The 17,983-nt window shown below is 40.7% G+C and overlaps 2 protein-coding genes across 3 annotated transcripts in view; one reads left to right on the top strand and one right to left on the bottom strand.

Annotated features, from left to right (window-relative positions):
* Positions 1-897: 897 nt before the first annotated feature.
* LOC311255056 (copine-9-like) overlaps positions 898-17,983 on the bottom strand; it is a 345,151-nt gene continuing 328,065 nt past the window's right edge. For both annotated transcript variants that reach the window (XM_084349210.1, XM_084349211.1), the window contains 2 exons: positions 6,127-6,200; positions 898-5,334 (listed from right to left, as the gene is read on the bottom strand). In XM_084349210.1, coding sequence (XP_084205336.1) covers positions 5,107-5,334; positions 6,127-6,200 — 302 coding nt within the window. In that variant the 3' untranslated portion in view covers positions 898-5,106. The remainder of the gene's footprint in view (positions 5,335-6,126; positions 6,201-17,983) is intronic.
* Positions 6,854-14,362, top strand: LOC311255057 (uncharacterized protein). The gene is made up of 5 exons (XM_084349212.1): positions 6,854-7,377; positions 10,042-10,142; positions 11,066-11,157; positions 11,324-11,415; positions 11,582-14,362. Exons 1-5 carry the CDS (start codon positions 7,122-7,124, stop codon positions 12,415-12,417), a joined length of 1,377 nt encoding a protein of 458 aa, XP_084205338.1. The 5' UTR covers positions 6,854-7,121; the 3' UTR covers positions 12,418-14,362.

The following is a 17,983-nucleotide window of genomic DNA, read 5'->3' as shown; positions in this document are numbered from 1 at the left end:
AAGAGCATGGCACCCTCGGGGTTTAGACAACACATTCAAGACTCACTGTTCTTCTGATTGTGGTGCGGATGGTAAAAGCATGTAGTAGGAAAAAAAAACATCCAACGGGTCTATCAAGTAAAATAAATCACTCGTAAAATCACTTCACATTCAAAGACATACCATAACAAAGTTTGACAACTTTATATATGCAAGCTAACACGTGGCCTACCTGTTTTGGCTGTATGTAAAGTAATCTAAGGGGACTGTGTGAAAGGTATAGTGGAGAAGGGTGTTTTTGTTTTTTTTTAAAGTGTGATCTTCTCCGCAGTTATTAAAATTTTCATTGGATCCACTCCTTCAATTACAAAATCGTAATACATATATATATATATATATATATAACCAATGTGTACATTAGAGGTGAAATTTGCATTTTTAAATTTTTTTTAATTTCATGTCAAACACATCATATTGATGAATATTCCAGCCACTCTATGTTTTTCCATTGAAGAGATACTAAATAAAGAGCTGAACATTAACTTAAATATTGGCTTACTCAATGCATAACTTTAAAAATAAAAGTTTTAGCCTACTTTATGTTATAATGCAGGCTAAAGGAAAAGCTAAAATAAAGCCCCAAAACACAGACAGGATTGTTTTCCTCTGCTTACCTTCATGATCCATAACACACTAAAGATACAATTTAAAGTTTGTTTTTCTTCCATTAATATATCAAGGGAAGGCTAAAATATAAATTTAGGGTGAATAATTATTAAGGCACTTTTTACTCTGCCATTAATCAAGCAAAACATAATGTCTCACCCTTAATAATTGTTGTACAGCCCCTAACATACCCCAGTAATTACTGTCAAAATATTAACAGACTACACAGCTATGCACAGAATAGACATGAGCCTCAAATAATATATTTATTTGGTTTCTAAGCAAAAGCTAGAAAACACTGCCAAACATATAACTAAACTCTGACCTCAACACAAATGGAGACAAAACAAACAGACAGACAACAGATAGAGTATCATAGAGGGACAAAATGGAATAAGGAAGACTGTTCACAAAATATTCTGTACATCACTTTAGATGTATTGACATTTGAGCCACATGTCGACGATACAGAACATACTCGACCGGGGAGATGCTGTGAGCACTGTATTGTTTGTCAGTGTCATTAACTAGTACTGTACACACTGTATAGAAAGCCCAACATGCTTCATACAAAAATATCCAATAGGTTATGTGACTTTGGGTTGGTGTACTGTCATAACACACACACATGCATGCATGTTTTAAACTCTATGTGATACAAATCTATCCTACTATTCATGTATCTCCTATATGTTTTGGATTATTACATTGGCAGTTCCTTCAAGTGTATTGTACACAATAACAGTAGAAATAGAAAGAATGCTCCTGCACAGTACATACGTCAACACATGTAGGAATGTTGTTTGGAGTCATTTTCAGATATGAATAAAGATACAGATTTTCATCATTGGCAGCATATCAGCCAAGTAAGCATGCAAAATAACATTGATTTCCTGTTTTGTCATATAAAAATAGTCCTCCCTCGCTCAAACTTGCAGGATTATGACAGAAATAAGGCCACATATCCATTTCCTTTCTGATACAAGGTGTGGCACATGCTTAATAATCCAGACACATCCTAATGAATGCATTCATTACTGTTATTATTGGCTTTGTAGACCTCATTAACATTATACTTTTGTAATGCTGTCAGGTTGAACCATTCCTCTCTGCTAAGCCTGCAACAAGTGTCAAAGTTCAAAGACAAAAAGTTTTGACTGAAATGCACAATATCTGCTAAGGAGTGTGTATGAGAATAATGGAGCACAACCTGTTACAGGGTCACAAAAACAGGATTTCTACACAAGCACCAGCTCCCTTTTGCTTTTATCTCATGCACACAACAAAAGCATAAGGAATGAAATCACAAAAAGGATAATACTAAAAAAAAAAGTCAACATTCATTGCAAATGAGCCTGTTAATATTGTAGCTGATGAGCCCTGATTGACCTGATATCGCCATCTTGAGCCAGAGACGTTTTGATTTCATGGGTTGAGCACAGAACTTGCGCTCAGGAGACCAGCATTGGAACATATTATCACACTGTTCACTTATTGTAACGCGAAGTTCACTTATTATTTTATGCTTCTTTTCAGTTCTCTGTCACTGTTTGGTTAGGTTTGGGCAACTAAAATACTTGGTTATGTTTAGGAAACACAAATGGGTAAGTTTCGAAAAACATTGGGTTAAAATTAGGGATGTCCCGAGCCGATATGCAGGATCTGGATCTGGGTCGATATGGGCATTGTTTCACTGATCGGGATCGGCAATTCTGAACGCGGACCCAAGCCCGATTATTTTTTACGTCAGCTGTTGTAAACGGAGCACAATTTGTGGCAGAACGTAGATGCGCGCGTAACGCTACTCTGGCAACCCTGTGGATAAAATGTCTGCAGTGTGGAAACATTTTTAATTAGAAAGTGAAAGCAGTCCAACGGCGACATGTAACATATGCAATACGACCGTTTCGCGAGCTGGTAACAAAAGAGCTACATTTAATACTACAAATTTGATATAGCACATAAAAAACAAACACTCAAAGGAATACAACAAGTTCACTCAAGCAATACAGGCAAAGGCACCGAAGCAAGAAACACTCGCGGAAACTTTCAAAAGGAAAGAGAAATATCCTCGAGACAGTGACATGGCCAAAAATATTACAGAGAAGGTAACTGAATTCATCGCTCTGGATAACCAGCCCATCTCCGTGGTAGAGGATCAGGGTTTTCGCCGTCTTCTGGAGTTTTTGAATCCCTGGTATGCCCTACCATCTCGGCATTACATTTCGGATACCGCCTTTACCGGAGATGTACAGCAAAGTTTGTGACCACCTACAAGGTGATTTAACAGATGAGAGTTTTACTACAAAGCTTGATAAGAGCCAAAGACACTTTTTAGTTACTGACTTTGCCTACTTGGTTGTTTTTGTAAAAAAAAAAACAATGTTGCAATAGGATATGCAGAATAAGAAAGAGCCATATGAAAGTATTTACTTTGTTTCAACAAAATTTAAAAATCCTATGAAAGAACAGTTTGGATGCAGGTAATTTTTTTCTTAATGCAGCTGTATTATCTAGGAAAATATTAGTTAGGGCTAAGTATCGGATCGGGATAGGGGTAAAAAAACCTGATCGGGACATCCCTAGTTTAAATAGAATCTTTCAAAACGTTTACCACATGTTACAAATGATAACTTCTCCCATGTGTGTTAGTTGCCATTCGAGGCTGTTACATTACAAAAATGTGATTGGTCAGTTGCAATGATGGTCCTGGAACAATATGAACTATGGAACAACTCCAACACGGCGATGTGAGATAATACCTTGACTGACAGCCAAAGGAAATATACTGTACAGCCAAATATGTAACACCAGAACTAATGAGGGGGAATTGTGCATACATTCCCAAAAATAGTCGGCAAATTGCACTCCCTGAAAAGCAGTATGAGTGACTTGGACACCGCACCACACACCAGACCTCACTCTTCTTTTCACTGTTTTTATGTCTTCTTACAAGTAAAGAAATAGAGAAAATAAAAGGTGACCTAAACGCTTTCACACATTCTCTGCTACATATGAAGTATTCTGGCCTGTGAAATGCGCACTGACCAGCTCTGTTCATTTTAAACAGGTTCATACGCTAGAAAGCTTGAGAACTAGAGTCACCCACCAAATGAATGATTCATCCCAAATGACCCAGGTGAGAAAATGACAATTAAGAGGAAGATGGGGGGCAGCAGAACACACAGACATGGTTATGTTCAGCTTTGCAACCAAGCCTGAAAAAATGTGAACCTTCTGATAATGTTAAATTCTATGGTGAGAGGTGGAAGCGGAGGAGCTGCAGTGGAGGATAGTTCTGTTCTCTATCTCGAGCCAATTTCATGGCCTCGTATATTTCCTTCTTTCAGGAGGTGCTTGCAACCTCCCTTTGTGTCCAAGTGGGATTAATTTAGACTTGCAGACACTCTGTCTTCCTAATGTTGACCTTGAAATGTAGAGCATTCGCTACCCCTGGTTACACCCCGCTTTTCCAAAACCCCGCTATTCCAAAAATAGACTTCCATTCATCGTAATGGCGTGGTTTCCCATTTTTTCTAAAGACCCCGCTATTCCGAAAAGGCTATTGTGGAACCCCTGACCCTAACCCTAACCCTAACCATATTGGGAAGTAATTGGAAGTTGAAAGTTGGATTCGAAACAGCGGTGTGTCGGAGTGGGGTGTGTCGGAATGGAGGGGTTTCGCAATGGAGGTGTTTCGGAACGTCAAGCTGTTCCCGCAACCCCTTTACATGAAACATATTTGAATTTCACATTCAGTACACAGGAATATATATTGTACATTATCATAAAGCAATAAAAATAACTGGTGTCCATTGGCTCTTAGATACCACAACAGGTACATGACTCATTTTCTGTTTCTCTATTTTCAGATCCTGTGTGTTGCTATCAAACCTTTAAAATGCCCTGAGAATAAACAAACAAGGAAAGGACATACGCGTCAGCGCTGTCTCTCTTTACAGCTGATAGAAATCAATTGCCCAGCTACTTCAGGATTTATTTCTCTATTACAGCCGACTCTCTTATCACTGTGAGTAGGAACAATGTCACAGAAACTGAAATGGGGAGGTTGGAAAGGTGGACTGGAATTCTGCAGGAGAAGCTGTGTTGGCTAAAAAATGGCTTTGTCACTCATTTGAAATGTTAGAATTCATGACTGAGGATGATTGCTAAACTACATCTGAAGCTTTTGATTGCAATGCAGTTTGTGAGTTATTGAAAAAGTGTGTTTTCTACACCTCCAGTCATGATCTTGTTGGAGGAATCCTCACTACCACTTTGAAAGCAATGTCTTCTCTTCTGGTACGTGTCTCTTTCAGTTCGCTGTGGAAATCCTGACTTGGTTCCTGTCAACCAACTTTGAAACCATGCAACACACACATACACACACAGAGACACAAATACACATCTCCCTTTGCTGATATCTCTGACTATCAAACTGCTCTGCTCGCTGCCCTTATTTCAAGCGTGCATGTTGCGTTCCTTGGGGACAGCAGAGGTGGTTGTGGTGGTGGTCGACATTGAGGGTGAGTCAGAGGTGGCGGGCAGAGGGGGTCGGGGTTCGATCCCTCGGCTCTTCATGAAGGACAGCAGCTGGTCAGGGATCTCCGCCAAGACATCCTTAGCCAGTCGGGCCATGCTCAGGACCTGGTTCCCTGACCGGTCAATGTAGTCCCGGAAAGGAACGAACTGCAACAGAAGAAAATGGCTGACAGGAAAATTTGCCTCAATCCGATATTTAGGAAACTTTTATCTTTTGCTTGTTGGTATGCAGTTGGTAATGGCTATTGAATTCATTAATTCAAGGTCCTGTATTGTAGAGAGTGGCATTTCATGTCCTTTTTTTTATAAAGTAGGTCTAGTTGCTGTATAAATTTTATATTCCTTCCTTCCATGTATTCCTTTAAATTCCTGTAAAGTTAACAGTATAGCAAGCTAGAGCAAGTGCTAAAAGGTATGGCTAAATGTTACCATAGACTTTAGTAATTCTTAGATATGTGTAAGAATGCAGCATTTCAGTTTTCTGTAGAAAAAGTAATAATTGACAAATACATCCTACTTAGTAAAAACAAGTGACATTAAATAAGTGCATGGAAAGATTTGTCTTTTTTACCTTTAGATCAAAAATAATCAGAAAGTACCCCCTCATTCATGACAGTCTAAATCTGCTTAAAAGAAACTTTCATTTTTCACATGACATACTCAAATAATATGCTGAAAATAAACAGTTTTGTGTTTTTTATTAAACAAACTAGGGGTAGATGTTTTGCTGATGCAGAAGCTACCCCCTCGACTTGAGTGTTGAGGTGCCATCGAGATTGGTCCAGCCAAACTGCCATTGTCTGAAGTGTGTTTGTGTGCATGTGGTTCAGGTTGACATTAACTTCATACATATTCATGCTAGTCACAATGATAAAACATAAAATCTGGGACTTATGAGGGTAAAGGGCACGGTGTATGTAGAATAGAATGTAGTTTTACCTGGACAATGTCTCTCTCAGCAAACCGCCCCCTGGAGGACACTCTGACCTCATCCCCATCCAGCTCCTCCATAGCTGCAGACAATAAACACAACATTTCAACTGTAGAGGCATAACATTCATTCATTCATTCAACCAATAAAATGCATTTGAGGTAGAGGCCTCAGAAGTATAAAACATAGACAAAAGATTTTAGTAACCAAGAAACACAAATAGGAAGCTTAGATAAAAATGGCGATAAAGAGTAAAGTAATAAAACTTTATGAATAAATAAAGCAATTTAAAATTAAAGCAGATGATTTGAGTGTGAAGTGAAGTGAGATGAGATCGAAATTTAAACTGCCCTGAGGATAACATGAGGTAAGCTTTAGATTGTTCTGCATGTTATTCCATTTCACAGGTGCATAATGAGAAAAGCGTTTTCCCAAATTCAGTAAAAGCAGCTGACACCTGCAGTGTAATCAAAGAGCTGAGTGTGTTTGATAAGGGCCCACATTAAAAGACAGCAAAGAAGGAATGTAAGGGGCTACATATGAATCACACATATGATGTTCGTCAATTTAGTCAAGTCAATAAGGTCACAGTTTGTTGCAAATAAAGTAAAATGCAATATTCCTTGTTGTTCCATGTATGCTTTTATTCTGAAACTCCAGTACCGGAGTAGAATGTAACAAATATATATCTATGGTGACTGTTGCCTGAGGAACGGAAATAAAAAGTAGCGAAGCTACAGACAGCTACAGAGTTGCAGTGAAGGTATCCGGTTTGTCGCAAAAGGTAGATTATAAACACATCGTGAGTAGTCTATCACAACATGGTGTCAGAGATTAGTCATTAGACTACGGACCCGCCGCGTAAAGAGAAAGGAGAAAGGAAGACGTGAGAAAGTGTCGGAGAAAGAGTTTCGCTGAAAAGAAAAAAAACAATGGTAAGAAGAAATGGAAGCCTTCGGTGTTCCTACCCCCAAAATGGATTGGGACTCGCCCAATATACCGGATGGATGGTGGAGATTTCGACAACATGTCAAGCTCATGTTTACCGGACCACTTAAAGCAAAGTCAGAAGAGGAGAAATGCAGCTTTCTTCTGCTGTGGATCAGTGATAAAGGACGCGACATCAGCAACACTAACACTAACGGCTGACGAGGCAAAGACGTTAAAAACGTATTACGACAGATTCACGGAGTACCTAACCCCTAAAGCAAACCCCATCTTTGCCAGGTACAAGTTTCATGAAAAGACACAAGGAAGCAGTAAGTCTTTTGAACTTTTTTTGACTGAATTGAAGTTGCTTGTGAAGGACTGTGGCTACACAAACAGTGATGAAATGGTCAGGGACCGTATAGTGTTCGCCAACAACTCACCTAGAGTGCAGGAGAAGTTGCTTAGCAACAGACCGGAGCTGACGCTGGAGAAAGCGATAGATATAGCGCGCTCCCATGAACTATCACAAGCACAGTTAAAGGCTATGGCAAATGAATGTCAAGTGCATGCAGTCCACCACAAGATTGTAAAGCCAGGCGCCAGGAGAGGTGCTAGTAATAAGCCAAATGACCACCAGAAGAATCAGGAGAGCCTGTAGTATGTGTGGAGGAAACCATAACTACACAACAATGTATGAAGTACTAGAAGTTCAACCACTATGCAAGAGTGTGTAAAACAAAGCCTCAGACTCTGAATAGAGTGAGATACAAGAATGTACACACCGTTGAAGAGGTCGCTGAGGACTATGATTCTGAACTGTATGTGGACACTGTTACTGCAGAAAAAGAGGATGAGGAAAGTGCATATGCAGACATCGGACTGGGACCACAGAACCGACAGCTGAAGTTCAAGATGGATACTGGAGCTCAAGCCAGCATAATCCCTGCCACTGCCTTTGCCACACTCGTGCCCAAAACACGGTTGAAAGCCCCAGATCATAGGTTAACAGGCTATGGGGGACACTCACTTGAAGTGAGAGGCTACTGCAACATAGAAGGGAGGTATAAAGCAACATTTTAAGTGAGTATGCAGATGTTTTTAAAGGCATCGGCATATTCCCAGGTGAATGTAGTTTCACTATTGACGCAAAGGTAGCACCAGTGGTTTGTCCACCACGCAGGGTCCCATTTGCATTAAAAGATCGTCTAAGAACAGAGTTAGACAACATGGAGAGGAAAGGCATAATCTGTAAAGTAACTGAGTCTAAACAGTGGGTTAATGCCCTAGTAGTGTGTGAGAAACCAAAGACAGGCAAGCTTAGAATATGCCTAGACCCAAGACCCTTAAATAAGGCAATAATGAGGCCACATTACCTAGGGTGACCAAACGTCCTGTTTTCCCAGGACATGTCCTGTTTTCACGTCCTGTCCTGGCCGTCCCGGGAGATTTTTATAAAATGGTGAAATGTCCTGTTTTTCATTGGGCCATTAAATTGACACTCACAACGAGCGAGCAGACAGCCATAGCACTCCTGCCTGCATCATCATGCCGAAGCGTAAATGCACATTTAACGATGAGCTACAAAAGAAATTCCCCACTTACCGTCCCGGTCGGGGCAAGTGGGAGGCTTCGTGCACTGTGTGCAAATCCAGTACATATGTTTCGGTGTCCAATGGGGGTGCCAGGGACCTCAAAGCCCACATGGACACCGAAAAACATAAAAAAAAAGTGTGCGAGGTGAGTGTAGTAGTTGGATTGATGCAGAGGTATTTTTCAGTTATTTATTATTATTTATTTTTCTAATACAGAAGAGACATTATTTCTATCATTATTTCATTTGTTGTTTTTGAAACAATAAATATAAATAATAAATAATATAATAAAACATGTTAAGTAACCTCTGAGAAGCATGTCTGAATGTGTGTCTTTGGTTATAGATGGTATTTTGTTTGAAATATATATTTTCTATCCATACAGAGGAGGCATACTAAATGTACAGTATGTTCATTTTAAGGCATCTTTGAGTGGATTTTGAGTATCATATCTCGTTGCTGGGCCGAGTGTCCTGGTTTTTGGTAATCAAAATATGGTCACCCTACATTACCCCCTACCCACACTTGAGGATGTAACATCCAAGTTAGCAGGGGCAAAATTTTTCAGCATCTTAGATGCAAGATCTGGCTATTGGGCTATTAAGTTAAGCGAGGAGTCGTAGCTACTCACCACATTTAACACTATGTTTGGTAGATACCGCTTTCTCAGGCTACCCTTTGGCATTGTATCAGCCCAAGATGAGTTTCAGAGGAGAGTAGATGAGACATATGAAGGCCTTAGGGGCGTGGCTGGGATAGTTGATGACATCTTTGTTTTTGGAAAAACAAAGGAGGAGCACAACCGCAACCTCAGAGCAATGCTCAGCAGGACCAGAGAGCGAGGGATGAAGCTGAACCCTGAAAAGTGTCGCATCTGTGTGCCTGAAGTGAGCTACTTTGGACATAGGCTCACAGCAGACGGCCTAAAACCAGACCCACTTAAGGTGAAAGCAATCAGAGAGATGCCACCACCCAAAAGTGAGGCAGAGTTGGACACTGTTCTTGGTATGGTGACTTACCTAGCTAGGTAAGTGCATTTCAGCAGATGAAGGAGATCAACACAGCAGAGCCAGGGCCGGTGTTGGCCTACTTTGATCCCGAAAAAGAATTGACACTGCAACTAGATGCATCAAAAAATGGCCTGGGTGCAACCATCATGCAGGAAGGCAGGCCAGTTACATATGCATCAAAACTGCTTAATAGACGGGTTTCTGTGCAACGTCATCGCACATATGCGTGCGCAGCCAGGGGGCAGAAAGCGGAACATTTCTTAATCGTTTACAAGTGGAGTCAGCGGAGAAACAACATGACAAGGAGCTGTTGTGCTGTAAACTGCACGAATCGGCAGAAGGATGGGTGGAAACTGTTTAATATCCCCAGGGGATCTCATCCTTTTGCCAGGAGAAGAAGAAGATTGTGGCTCCAGGCCATTAAAAGGGCGGATTGGGGTCCTGAAGGTCCCAAAGGCGGCGAGAGTCTGTGCAGCGCCCACTTCGTGTCTGGTATGTTTGTCTTTTCCAACATGAGCTGGATAATGAGTAAATTAGGACTGCGTGAATTTACCATAGTTAATGAGAACATATTAGTGTAATTCAGTAGGTCAAAGGCTAACTAACTGGCCAACAAATTTGTCTGTCTTCTACTTAACGTTTGTAAAGTTTTACGTTGGCTTTCTGTTGTAACGTTAAGTTTAGCTTTTGTGCTAACATTAGCTGCATGGCTGGTTTAGGTTTCTTGGTTCAGGCTGAAAATCATACAAGAAAGTGTCTTCAAACAGCGAATGTTACATGTAGTGTACGATTTTCTTTAACTGAACTAGTAACTTTAATGCTTGATCTATTGGTGCTCATTATGGCTGAGCTCGTAAAATAGCAAATAGGTTAAAAACGGAGAAAATGAACAATAAGCAAATCAAATCAAATCAAATCAAATTTTATTTGTATAGCCCAAATTCACAAATCACAGTTTGCCTCAGAGGGCTTTACAATCTGTACAGAGACGACACCCTCTGTCCTTCGACCCCCGATTCGAGTGAGGAAAAACTTGCCCCCCAAAAAAAGCCCTTTTAACAGGGAAAAAAAAAATGCAGAAGAAACCTCAGGAAGAGCCACAGAGGAGGGATCCCTCTCCCAGGACGGACAGACGTGCAATAGATGTCGCATGTACAGAGCAGATCAACGAGATCACAATGTATACAATTATAGGCGATGGTTGACAGGAGTGAAAGTACATAAAGATGTATTACAGCAATAATAATGAAAAGCACATGGAAATGTGATTACTAGTGATAACAGTAGTAGTGATTAATGGTAAGGATAGTATGTAGTAATGCATTACAATAATAGTAGTGGAACGTATGTAACAGAGATGTGACTAATATTGTCAAACAATAAGCAGAGCTAAGCTTATTTCTTTCTCTTATCAGGAGCACCGTCCATGGATTATGATAGTCCAGATTTTGTTCCATCCGTTTTTTTCACACAGCAGCACCAGAGACACCTCAGGAAAGGTGGCAAGGTCAGTGGATGTCATGTATTTGTAATTTTCTACTTTCTGGGTAGCCTGTTAACTATCTGAGCAAATAAGATCTTCTTGTGTGTCCTTTATTATGTTATTGCATTATCTCTTAATGTGTTGATTATTTGGGGTTTTTAACTTAACTGTACTCTATTGTTTGTACTAGATATGAAAGAAAGAGAATACGAGATGAAGATAAGGCCCCTGCTACCTGCCCCACATGCGAGCCTGAAGCAGATACTGTAGATTCTCCTGAAGGTATGCACAAGTCTTACTATTAAGTGTGTGTTTGTGTTGGTTGGTTGGTGGTCGGGTGAGTAGAGTGACAGAGAAACAGACCGATAGTTTGTGTGTTGTGTGCATGTCTGTGTATGAAAGCTGATGTGTTGCACATGAGTTAATTTATCTCCTTTTTATGGTGTAGATGAATGTAAGTGTGTGTCCAGAAAAGAGATGCACCAACTCAACCTGCAGTACAACCAGCTCCGTGATGATTATGAAGCTCTGAAAAAAGAACTGTATGCCACACAGGAAGAAAATAAACAGCTGAAGGAGCAACTTAAGCAGTCTAAGTTTGGGTTTGATTCCATAAAAGACACAAATGCTAAAATATTTTTTTTTACTGGTTTACAGTCATTACAAATGGTTATGTGGCTGCTGGATATTGTAAAAAGAAGCACACTTGTCCTTAAGGGTGGGTTAAGCTGGGAGAACCACCTCCTTTTGGTTCTAATGAAAGTAAGACTTGGACTCACCAACAGAGACCTTGCCTACAGATTTGGGCTTCCATTCTCAACGGTATCAAAAATATTAAGAGACTGGATACCCATGTCCTCAATGGTGAAACCTTTGATAATGTGGCCTAGTAAGGATGCAGTGAGAGCAAACATGCCACAGTGTTTTAAACCCAAATTTAGGAATTGTCGTTGTATTATAGACTGTACTGAGATCTTTATAGAAAGAACATACAATCTTAAAGCAAGGGCTGAAACCTGGTCAAATTATAAGCACCAAAACACAATTAAATATCTAATTGGAATCACACCAGCAGGAGCTATATCTTTTTTGTCTAGTGGGTGGGGAGGTCGTGCCTCTGACAAGATAATAACTTTAGATTCTGGCTTTTTGGGTAAACTTGAGCATGGTGACGAGATCCTTGCAGATAGAGGTTTCCTTGTTGGAGAGGATTTGGCCAGTGTAGGAGCAACATTGAGAAAGTTTCACGAAGGGGAAATCTCAGTTGCCAGGTTCTTGTGTTGACACTTCACGTCAGTTGTCAAGAGTCCGCATACATGTGGAACGAGTTATAGGTCAGCTTAAAACCTTTCAGATACTGAACACTGTCATACCCATCAGCCAAGTCGATATGCTAGATGACATTTTAACAATATGTGCTGGTCTTACCAACCTTAGGGGGGCTGTGGTGGCCCGGCGATAACTGTGTTTAGAGTCAATGAGATGTACATTACTTTCCTGATTGTGTCAGGCTTTCAAGGGCTAATGAGGGCAGTGATCACTCACTACTTGCTCTCTCTGTCTCTCTCTCATTTACTCATCACTCTCTCTCTGTATAGCCTGACTGTAAAATTAATAACAGTTATGAATAACTAAATTTGATCAGACAGGATCATTCAGAGTACAAAAAGGTTGAGAACCACGCACACAGAGCTATTTTATTTATTTATGATAATGGCCATTTTAGGACCAAGGTTAAGGGACCATTTTGGAGAAACTGCTTTTAATATTAACATGCACTAAAAATGTTGTAAATGCAATATATTGAAGGCAATGTAATGCAATGAAAATTAAATGTACATCTCAACAATGACAAGTGTAAATAATTAATACTATATCAACTCATCTAACATTTATACCTGGAAATGATTTTTTTTTCTAGCTTTCAGCTAAGTTTTGAGTATTATCATTGTCTGCAGAACTCAAACTGCACTTCTTTCTGGGGATGAACAATATATATCAGTGCTGTTTGTGATTTTATGTAAATGTACATTAAGAAAAAAATAAATGACCACTTAGTCAGATGTGTTGTTTGTTGTTGTGTTAACAGTAATGAAGTCAGTTAGATTTTGTCAGGTGTACCTATTCATCTTTGCTCATTACATCAGTTTTTTCCTCACGTGCTGTTGTCCAGCATCCAGTATTTACCATCGTTGGATGTATCTATTTGCATCCACATTTCCATTTTTTGGAGTATCTGGTCATGTTCACACATGCATAGTGAAAGTGTTGACAGCAGTCGTGCACTTGATCATTTTGCCAAAGCTTGGCTTTTCGCAGTACAGACATTTGATCTCTTCCACCAGGTCGGGGTCTTTGCAGCGGCAGACAAGTTCTGGGAGGAGGTAGTCCATGAAGAAAGATTCAGCCTTGGGAAGAGTTTGTTGTAGAAAGGGCTCATCTCTCCGTAGCCGGCAAATGATGCTGCTTGTCTTCGTCCAAACCATGAAATCACATATGTCCATTTGACAAACATACATTTGTAACTGAATCTGAGAGTAATATGGGTGGGTGGGTCGCAGATCATAGTTTCCATCAAGACAAAAAGGATGCATCAGACTCTGACCCCTCTAGTCCCTCCCTGTACTTGTATGGACACTTTATCTCTAGCAGGCCTGTTCCACAGCAGTCACAGGAGAATACCCCATCAGGAGAAGCAGCCAGCTGTGGCTCATCTGCTCTCACTGTTAGACCCACTGCTTTTACATTGAAGTTCATGTGTATTTTCTTCATTTCTGTTTCATAATTTTTACGTGCAGTATCTTCCATTTGCCTTCCCCACATGACAGCTGGAACAGTCAGATCTGTGGCTGCATATTGCATGATCTGTTTCACAACACTTTCAACTGAGGTGTCTTTACACTTAACAACCCTGTGAAAGGTACTGCCTGTTACACGTCCCACTCTGTGGAGTCCCCATGTTGTGCACTTAGCCTGCTCTTTAGTCACATCCTGTAGGTGCTCCAGTCTGTCAATTGTGCATTGCCCTCTCATTTTTCCATAGCTTTTTTTGCACTTCTCCTGAAGGTCAGCTGAGGACAGGTCCCTAGCTGATGGGTCATACATAGCTGTCAGGGGCTCAGGTAGTTCTGATCCAGATTCGGATGCTGTGTCTGTGTCTGAGTCTGCAGCTGTGTTGATTGATGTGAACAAAGCAGCGTCTGGACATGTGTTTTTGAGTGCCAGAAGGTCTTCCTTTGTAATTGCTGAGTGAAGGAGGAAATGTATAGATGTAAGGATTATCACATGAGAGGTAGTCATTTTAAAATAACATTTAGGCAATGATTTTATTAAAATGCTTGATATGTAAATATTGCGTTTAATTTATCCCTGCAGAAAAAAATGTGAACCCCCGTATTTCGCACACTGCGTAAATTATAAATTATAAATAATATAATTATAGCCTACATGTCACTCTCCTGAAGCTTCAGTCCACTGCGGACGGTTGTGCGTAATAGTTCACAGAGTATAAGCGCGTCACTCTCACTTCACTCTCATAGGCTACCTGGTATATTTTGGGGTGTTGGTGTGTGATGGACTTGAGGCAGCTCTGTCAGGTGTCGCTTTGGTTGGCTGAAATTGATGTTTTTCAACTTTTGTGGCTCAACCTTTTTTCGGGACATGTCCTTCCAACGATTTGGTTGGGACGTGCAGGCGACCTCCTCCTCGGTGCGTCTGCGCCCTGACAGTTCAACTTGGCACATGATGGCTGCAGCATGACTGCAACAAGAAGCGAGACTGGTGCGATGGATAGATCTATTAGTAAAAGTAAGTTAAATCATAAGATCACACTATCTGCTGTGTGAGACTTACCCTGCCATGCATGTGCAGTTAGCGGTTAGGATGTACCCTAGATCCCTGTGCACGTACACCCAGGCATCATAAGGTTTTGCCTTTACTCCCCGTCTCTGGCTGGGCATGACACCTGCCCTCAAAGCGCAAAACCCTGAACTTGTGTCATAAAATTTTAAGTTTTGCACATGACCACAGAGTACATAATTATACGACATTAGAACAGCAACTGCTCAAGACGAGCAACTGTCCACTCTCAAGCAGGTCATCTGGTCAGGCTGGCCGGAGACAAGAAAAAAGTGTCACCCACACTTCAGTGAATATTGGAACCACCGTGATGAAATCACTGAGGCTGATGGCATCCTTCTAAAAGTAAGAGAAAAGTAAGCACAGAGCACGGGACGTTATGTTTTGGCCAGGCATGAGTCAGCAGATAGAGGAAATGGTTAAACAATGTGACATCTGCCGAACACATCGCAGTGCCAACACAAAGGAGCCCATGCTTTCACATGAGATCCCAGAGAACCCGTGGGAGACTGTAGGAACAGACCTATTTTCATGGAACTCATAGAACTATATTGTTATCTGTGACTACCTCAGCAGGTACTTTGAGGTGGAACACCTGCAACACATCACCACCACTGCTGTCATTCACAGAATGAAAGCAGTATTTGCAAGGCATGGCATCCCAAAAAAAGTGGTTAGTGACAACGGGCCATGCTACCGCTCACGAGTTTAAACAGTTTGCAGACTCGTGGGGATTCCAGCATGTCACCTCAAGCCCACATTATCCGCAGAGCAACGGCCTTGCAGAAAAGATAGTTCAGACTGCAAAGCGGATCTTCACCAAGGCCAAGAAGGACAAGAGAGACCCGTACCTCAGCCTGCTGGAGTACAGAAACACTCCAGTTGATGGACTCAAATCACCAGCTCAAATCCTGATGAGTCGCAGGCTGCGCTCCATCCTGCCCAACACAACTCTACAACTACGACCTCAGGTAACCCCCCAGGACACTGTACGAGCAAGGAGAGAGAGCTGCCAACAGCGCCAAAAAGAGCACTACAACAAAACCCCTATCACCGCTACATGCCGGGGCACCCATCCGTTTCCAGCAAGGAGATGGCACATGGAAACCAGCAACAGTCATCCAACCAGCTAAAACACCACGTAGCTACCACATCAGAACTGGCGATGGACAGACTTTCAGGCGCAACCGACATCATCTGATCAGCAACCACACACCTGTCATACAACAGCCAGAGATCAATGAGAACGACGCTGGACGAGACACAGAAAATTACCAGCAACAACCTGTGTCTATGAGTGAGCCAGATCACTCTGGGCCTTATCGTACCAGATATGGCCGTGTGAGCCAAGGAAAGCCTTTGACTTAAAAGTTTATGAAAAAAAAAAAAAAAAATGTATGTCATGTTGCTGTGAAAACTGAATATTGCATTTTGAATGAAAATTGAGTTTGAATAGGTGTTTGAATGAAAATTGAATTTGACTTGTGTTTTAAAAAAAAAAATAAAAAAAAGTTCTTGAAAGAATAAGACACTTTTATTTAAAAATGTTCTATTGCCATGTTTGGAATTATTTACATATATGTGCTAAATCAACAGGAGAGTGTTAATTATTTTTGAGACTTATCTTATTTGAAAAAAAACAATTGTTTGCACTATGGAACACTTAAGACAGCAGCATACTGTGTTATTTGATGTTCTAGACTCCAACAGACTGTCAAAGTATTTTATTATTTGCTATTTGTGACTTGCATAAGCACAGCTTATTTGTCTGTTGAAAGGAGATGTAATATTCCATGATGTTCCATGTATGCTTTTATTCTGAAACTCCGGTACCGGAGTAGAATGTAACAAATATATATCTATGGTGACTGTTGCCTGAGGAACGGAAATAAAAAGTAGCAAAGCTACAGACAGCTACAGAGTTGCAGTGAAGGTATCCGGTTTGTCGCACAAGGTAGATTATAAACACATCGTGAGTAGTCTATCACAACATAAAATATAATCTAGTTTTATGTTAAACAGCTCAGTGAACTACATTGTCTCACTCAACACACATCACCAACACCAACATGGCCGCCGCCTCGGCACAGAAAAGGTACTAAAAAAGATGAAAATCACAATAAATCTGGTCATATTGACGACTGCAGGCAATGAAGGTCCAGCACGCTGTCACTGATGCACTGCAACAGGAACAGTGATATACAGTATGTGTCGATCTCTTCAGTCCTTGAGGATTTTAAGCTATTCTGTCAGTCCACATTTAGTGTGCTTCATTATTTTCTTTTTCCCACAACTATTGCAAACAAAATCACTTTCTCTTTGTCATTACTGCAAAAACTTTTCTATCTGGCTAACTTCCAGTGTAAACAAATTTAATTATGTCTCAGGGAAAACTTCAGCCACTTAATTTTTATTGAATTCTCTAAGCAATAACTCTCTATAACTCCATTTTCACGGACAATACAGGTTCTTTGTCTAGATTCATGACAACACTGAGCACAAACATTACCGTATTGTAATGTGTTAGTATATAACATAGAGCTTATTTCTGTGCCAATGCTTTTGTCTCATCCTGGATGGGCGACCAAAGCAGCAAACTTGTCAAAATTAATGCAGCATTATAAACATTCTTCTTCTTAGTTTATCATGTTTCAAACTAAGACCAGAGGGAGCACAAGTGTAGACCTGGCTGCTGACAAGTCAAGTAGCAGTAGAGAGACTAACAAAGAGTTCAGACCAAAGACAGGTTGGTGGTCCTTCTGTGCCACACCTGTCCCTTGCTGCTCTGTGAGTATAACCCAACCTCATTAGTGTTTATATAGGCCACAGGAAGGAAGGTACATTTACTGACTGAAAACATCACAGCTCTACTACAGTCTATTCATAGGTTCTTATCAACAAAGCAAATCAGATGAGTGAGTGACAATCTGTGGCATTCCCAGGAGGAACCCTTCCTCATATTTCTAATAATTTAAAGTGAAAGTAAAAGATG

Source organism: Pagrus pagrus, assembly GCF_965226575.1.
Source record: "Pagrus pagrus genome assembly, chromosome: 3".
Lineage (NCBI taxonomy): Eukaryota > Metazoa > Chordata > Actinopteri > Spariformes > Sparidae > Pagrus > Pagrus pagrus.
This window is presented reverse-complemented; position numbering and strand designations above follow the sequence as displayed.

Coding starts and splice junctions, on each gene's coding strand:
- LOC311255057 (XM_084349212.1), top strand. CDS start 7,122: ATGGATGGTGGAGATTTCGACAACATGTCAAGCTCATGTTTACCGGAC. Junction 7,378..10,041: donor TGAAAAGACACAAGGAAGCA/GTAAGTCTTTTG, acceptor TCCTTTTGCCAG/GAGAAGAAGAAGATTGTGGC. Junction 11,416..11,581: donor TACTGTAGATTCTCCTGAAG/GTATGCACAAGT, acceptor TTTATGGTGTAG/ATGAATGTAAGTGTGTGTCC.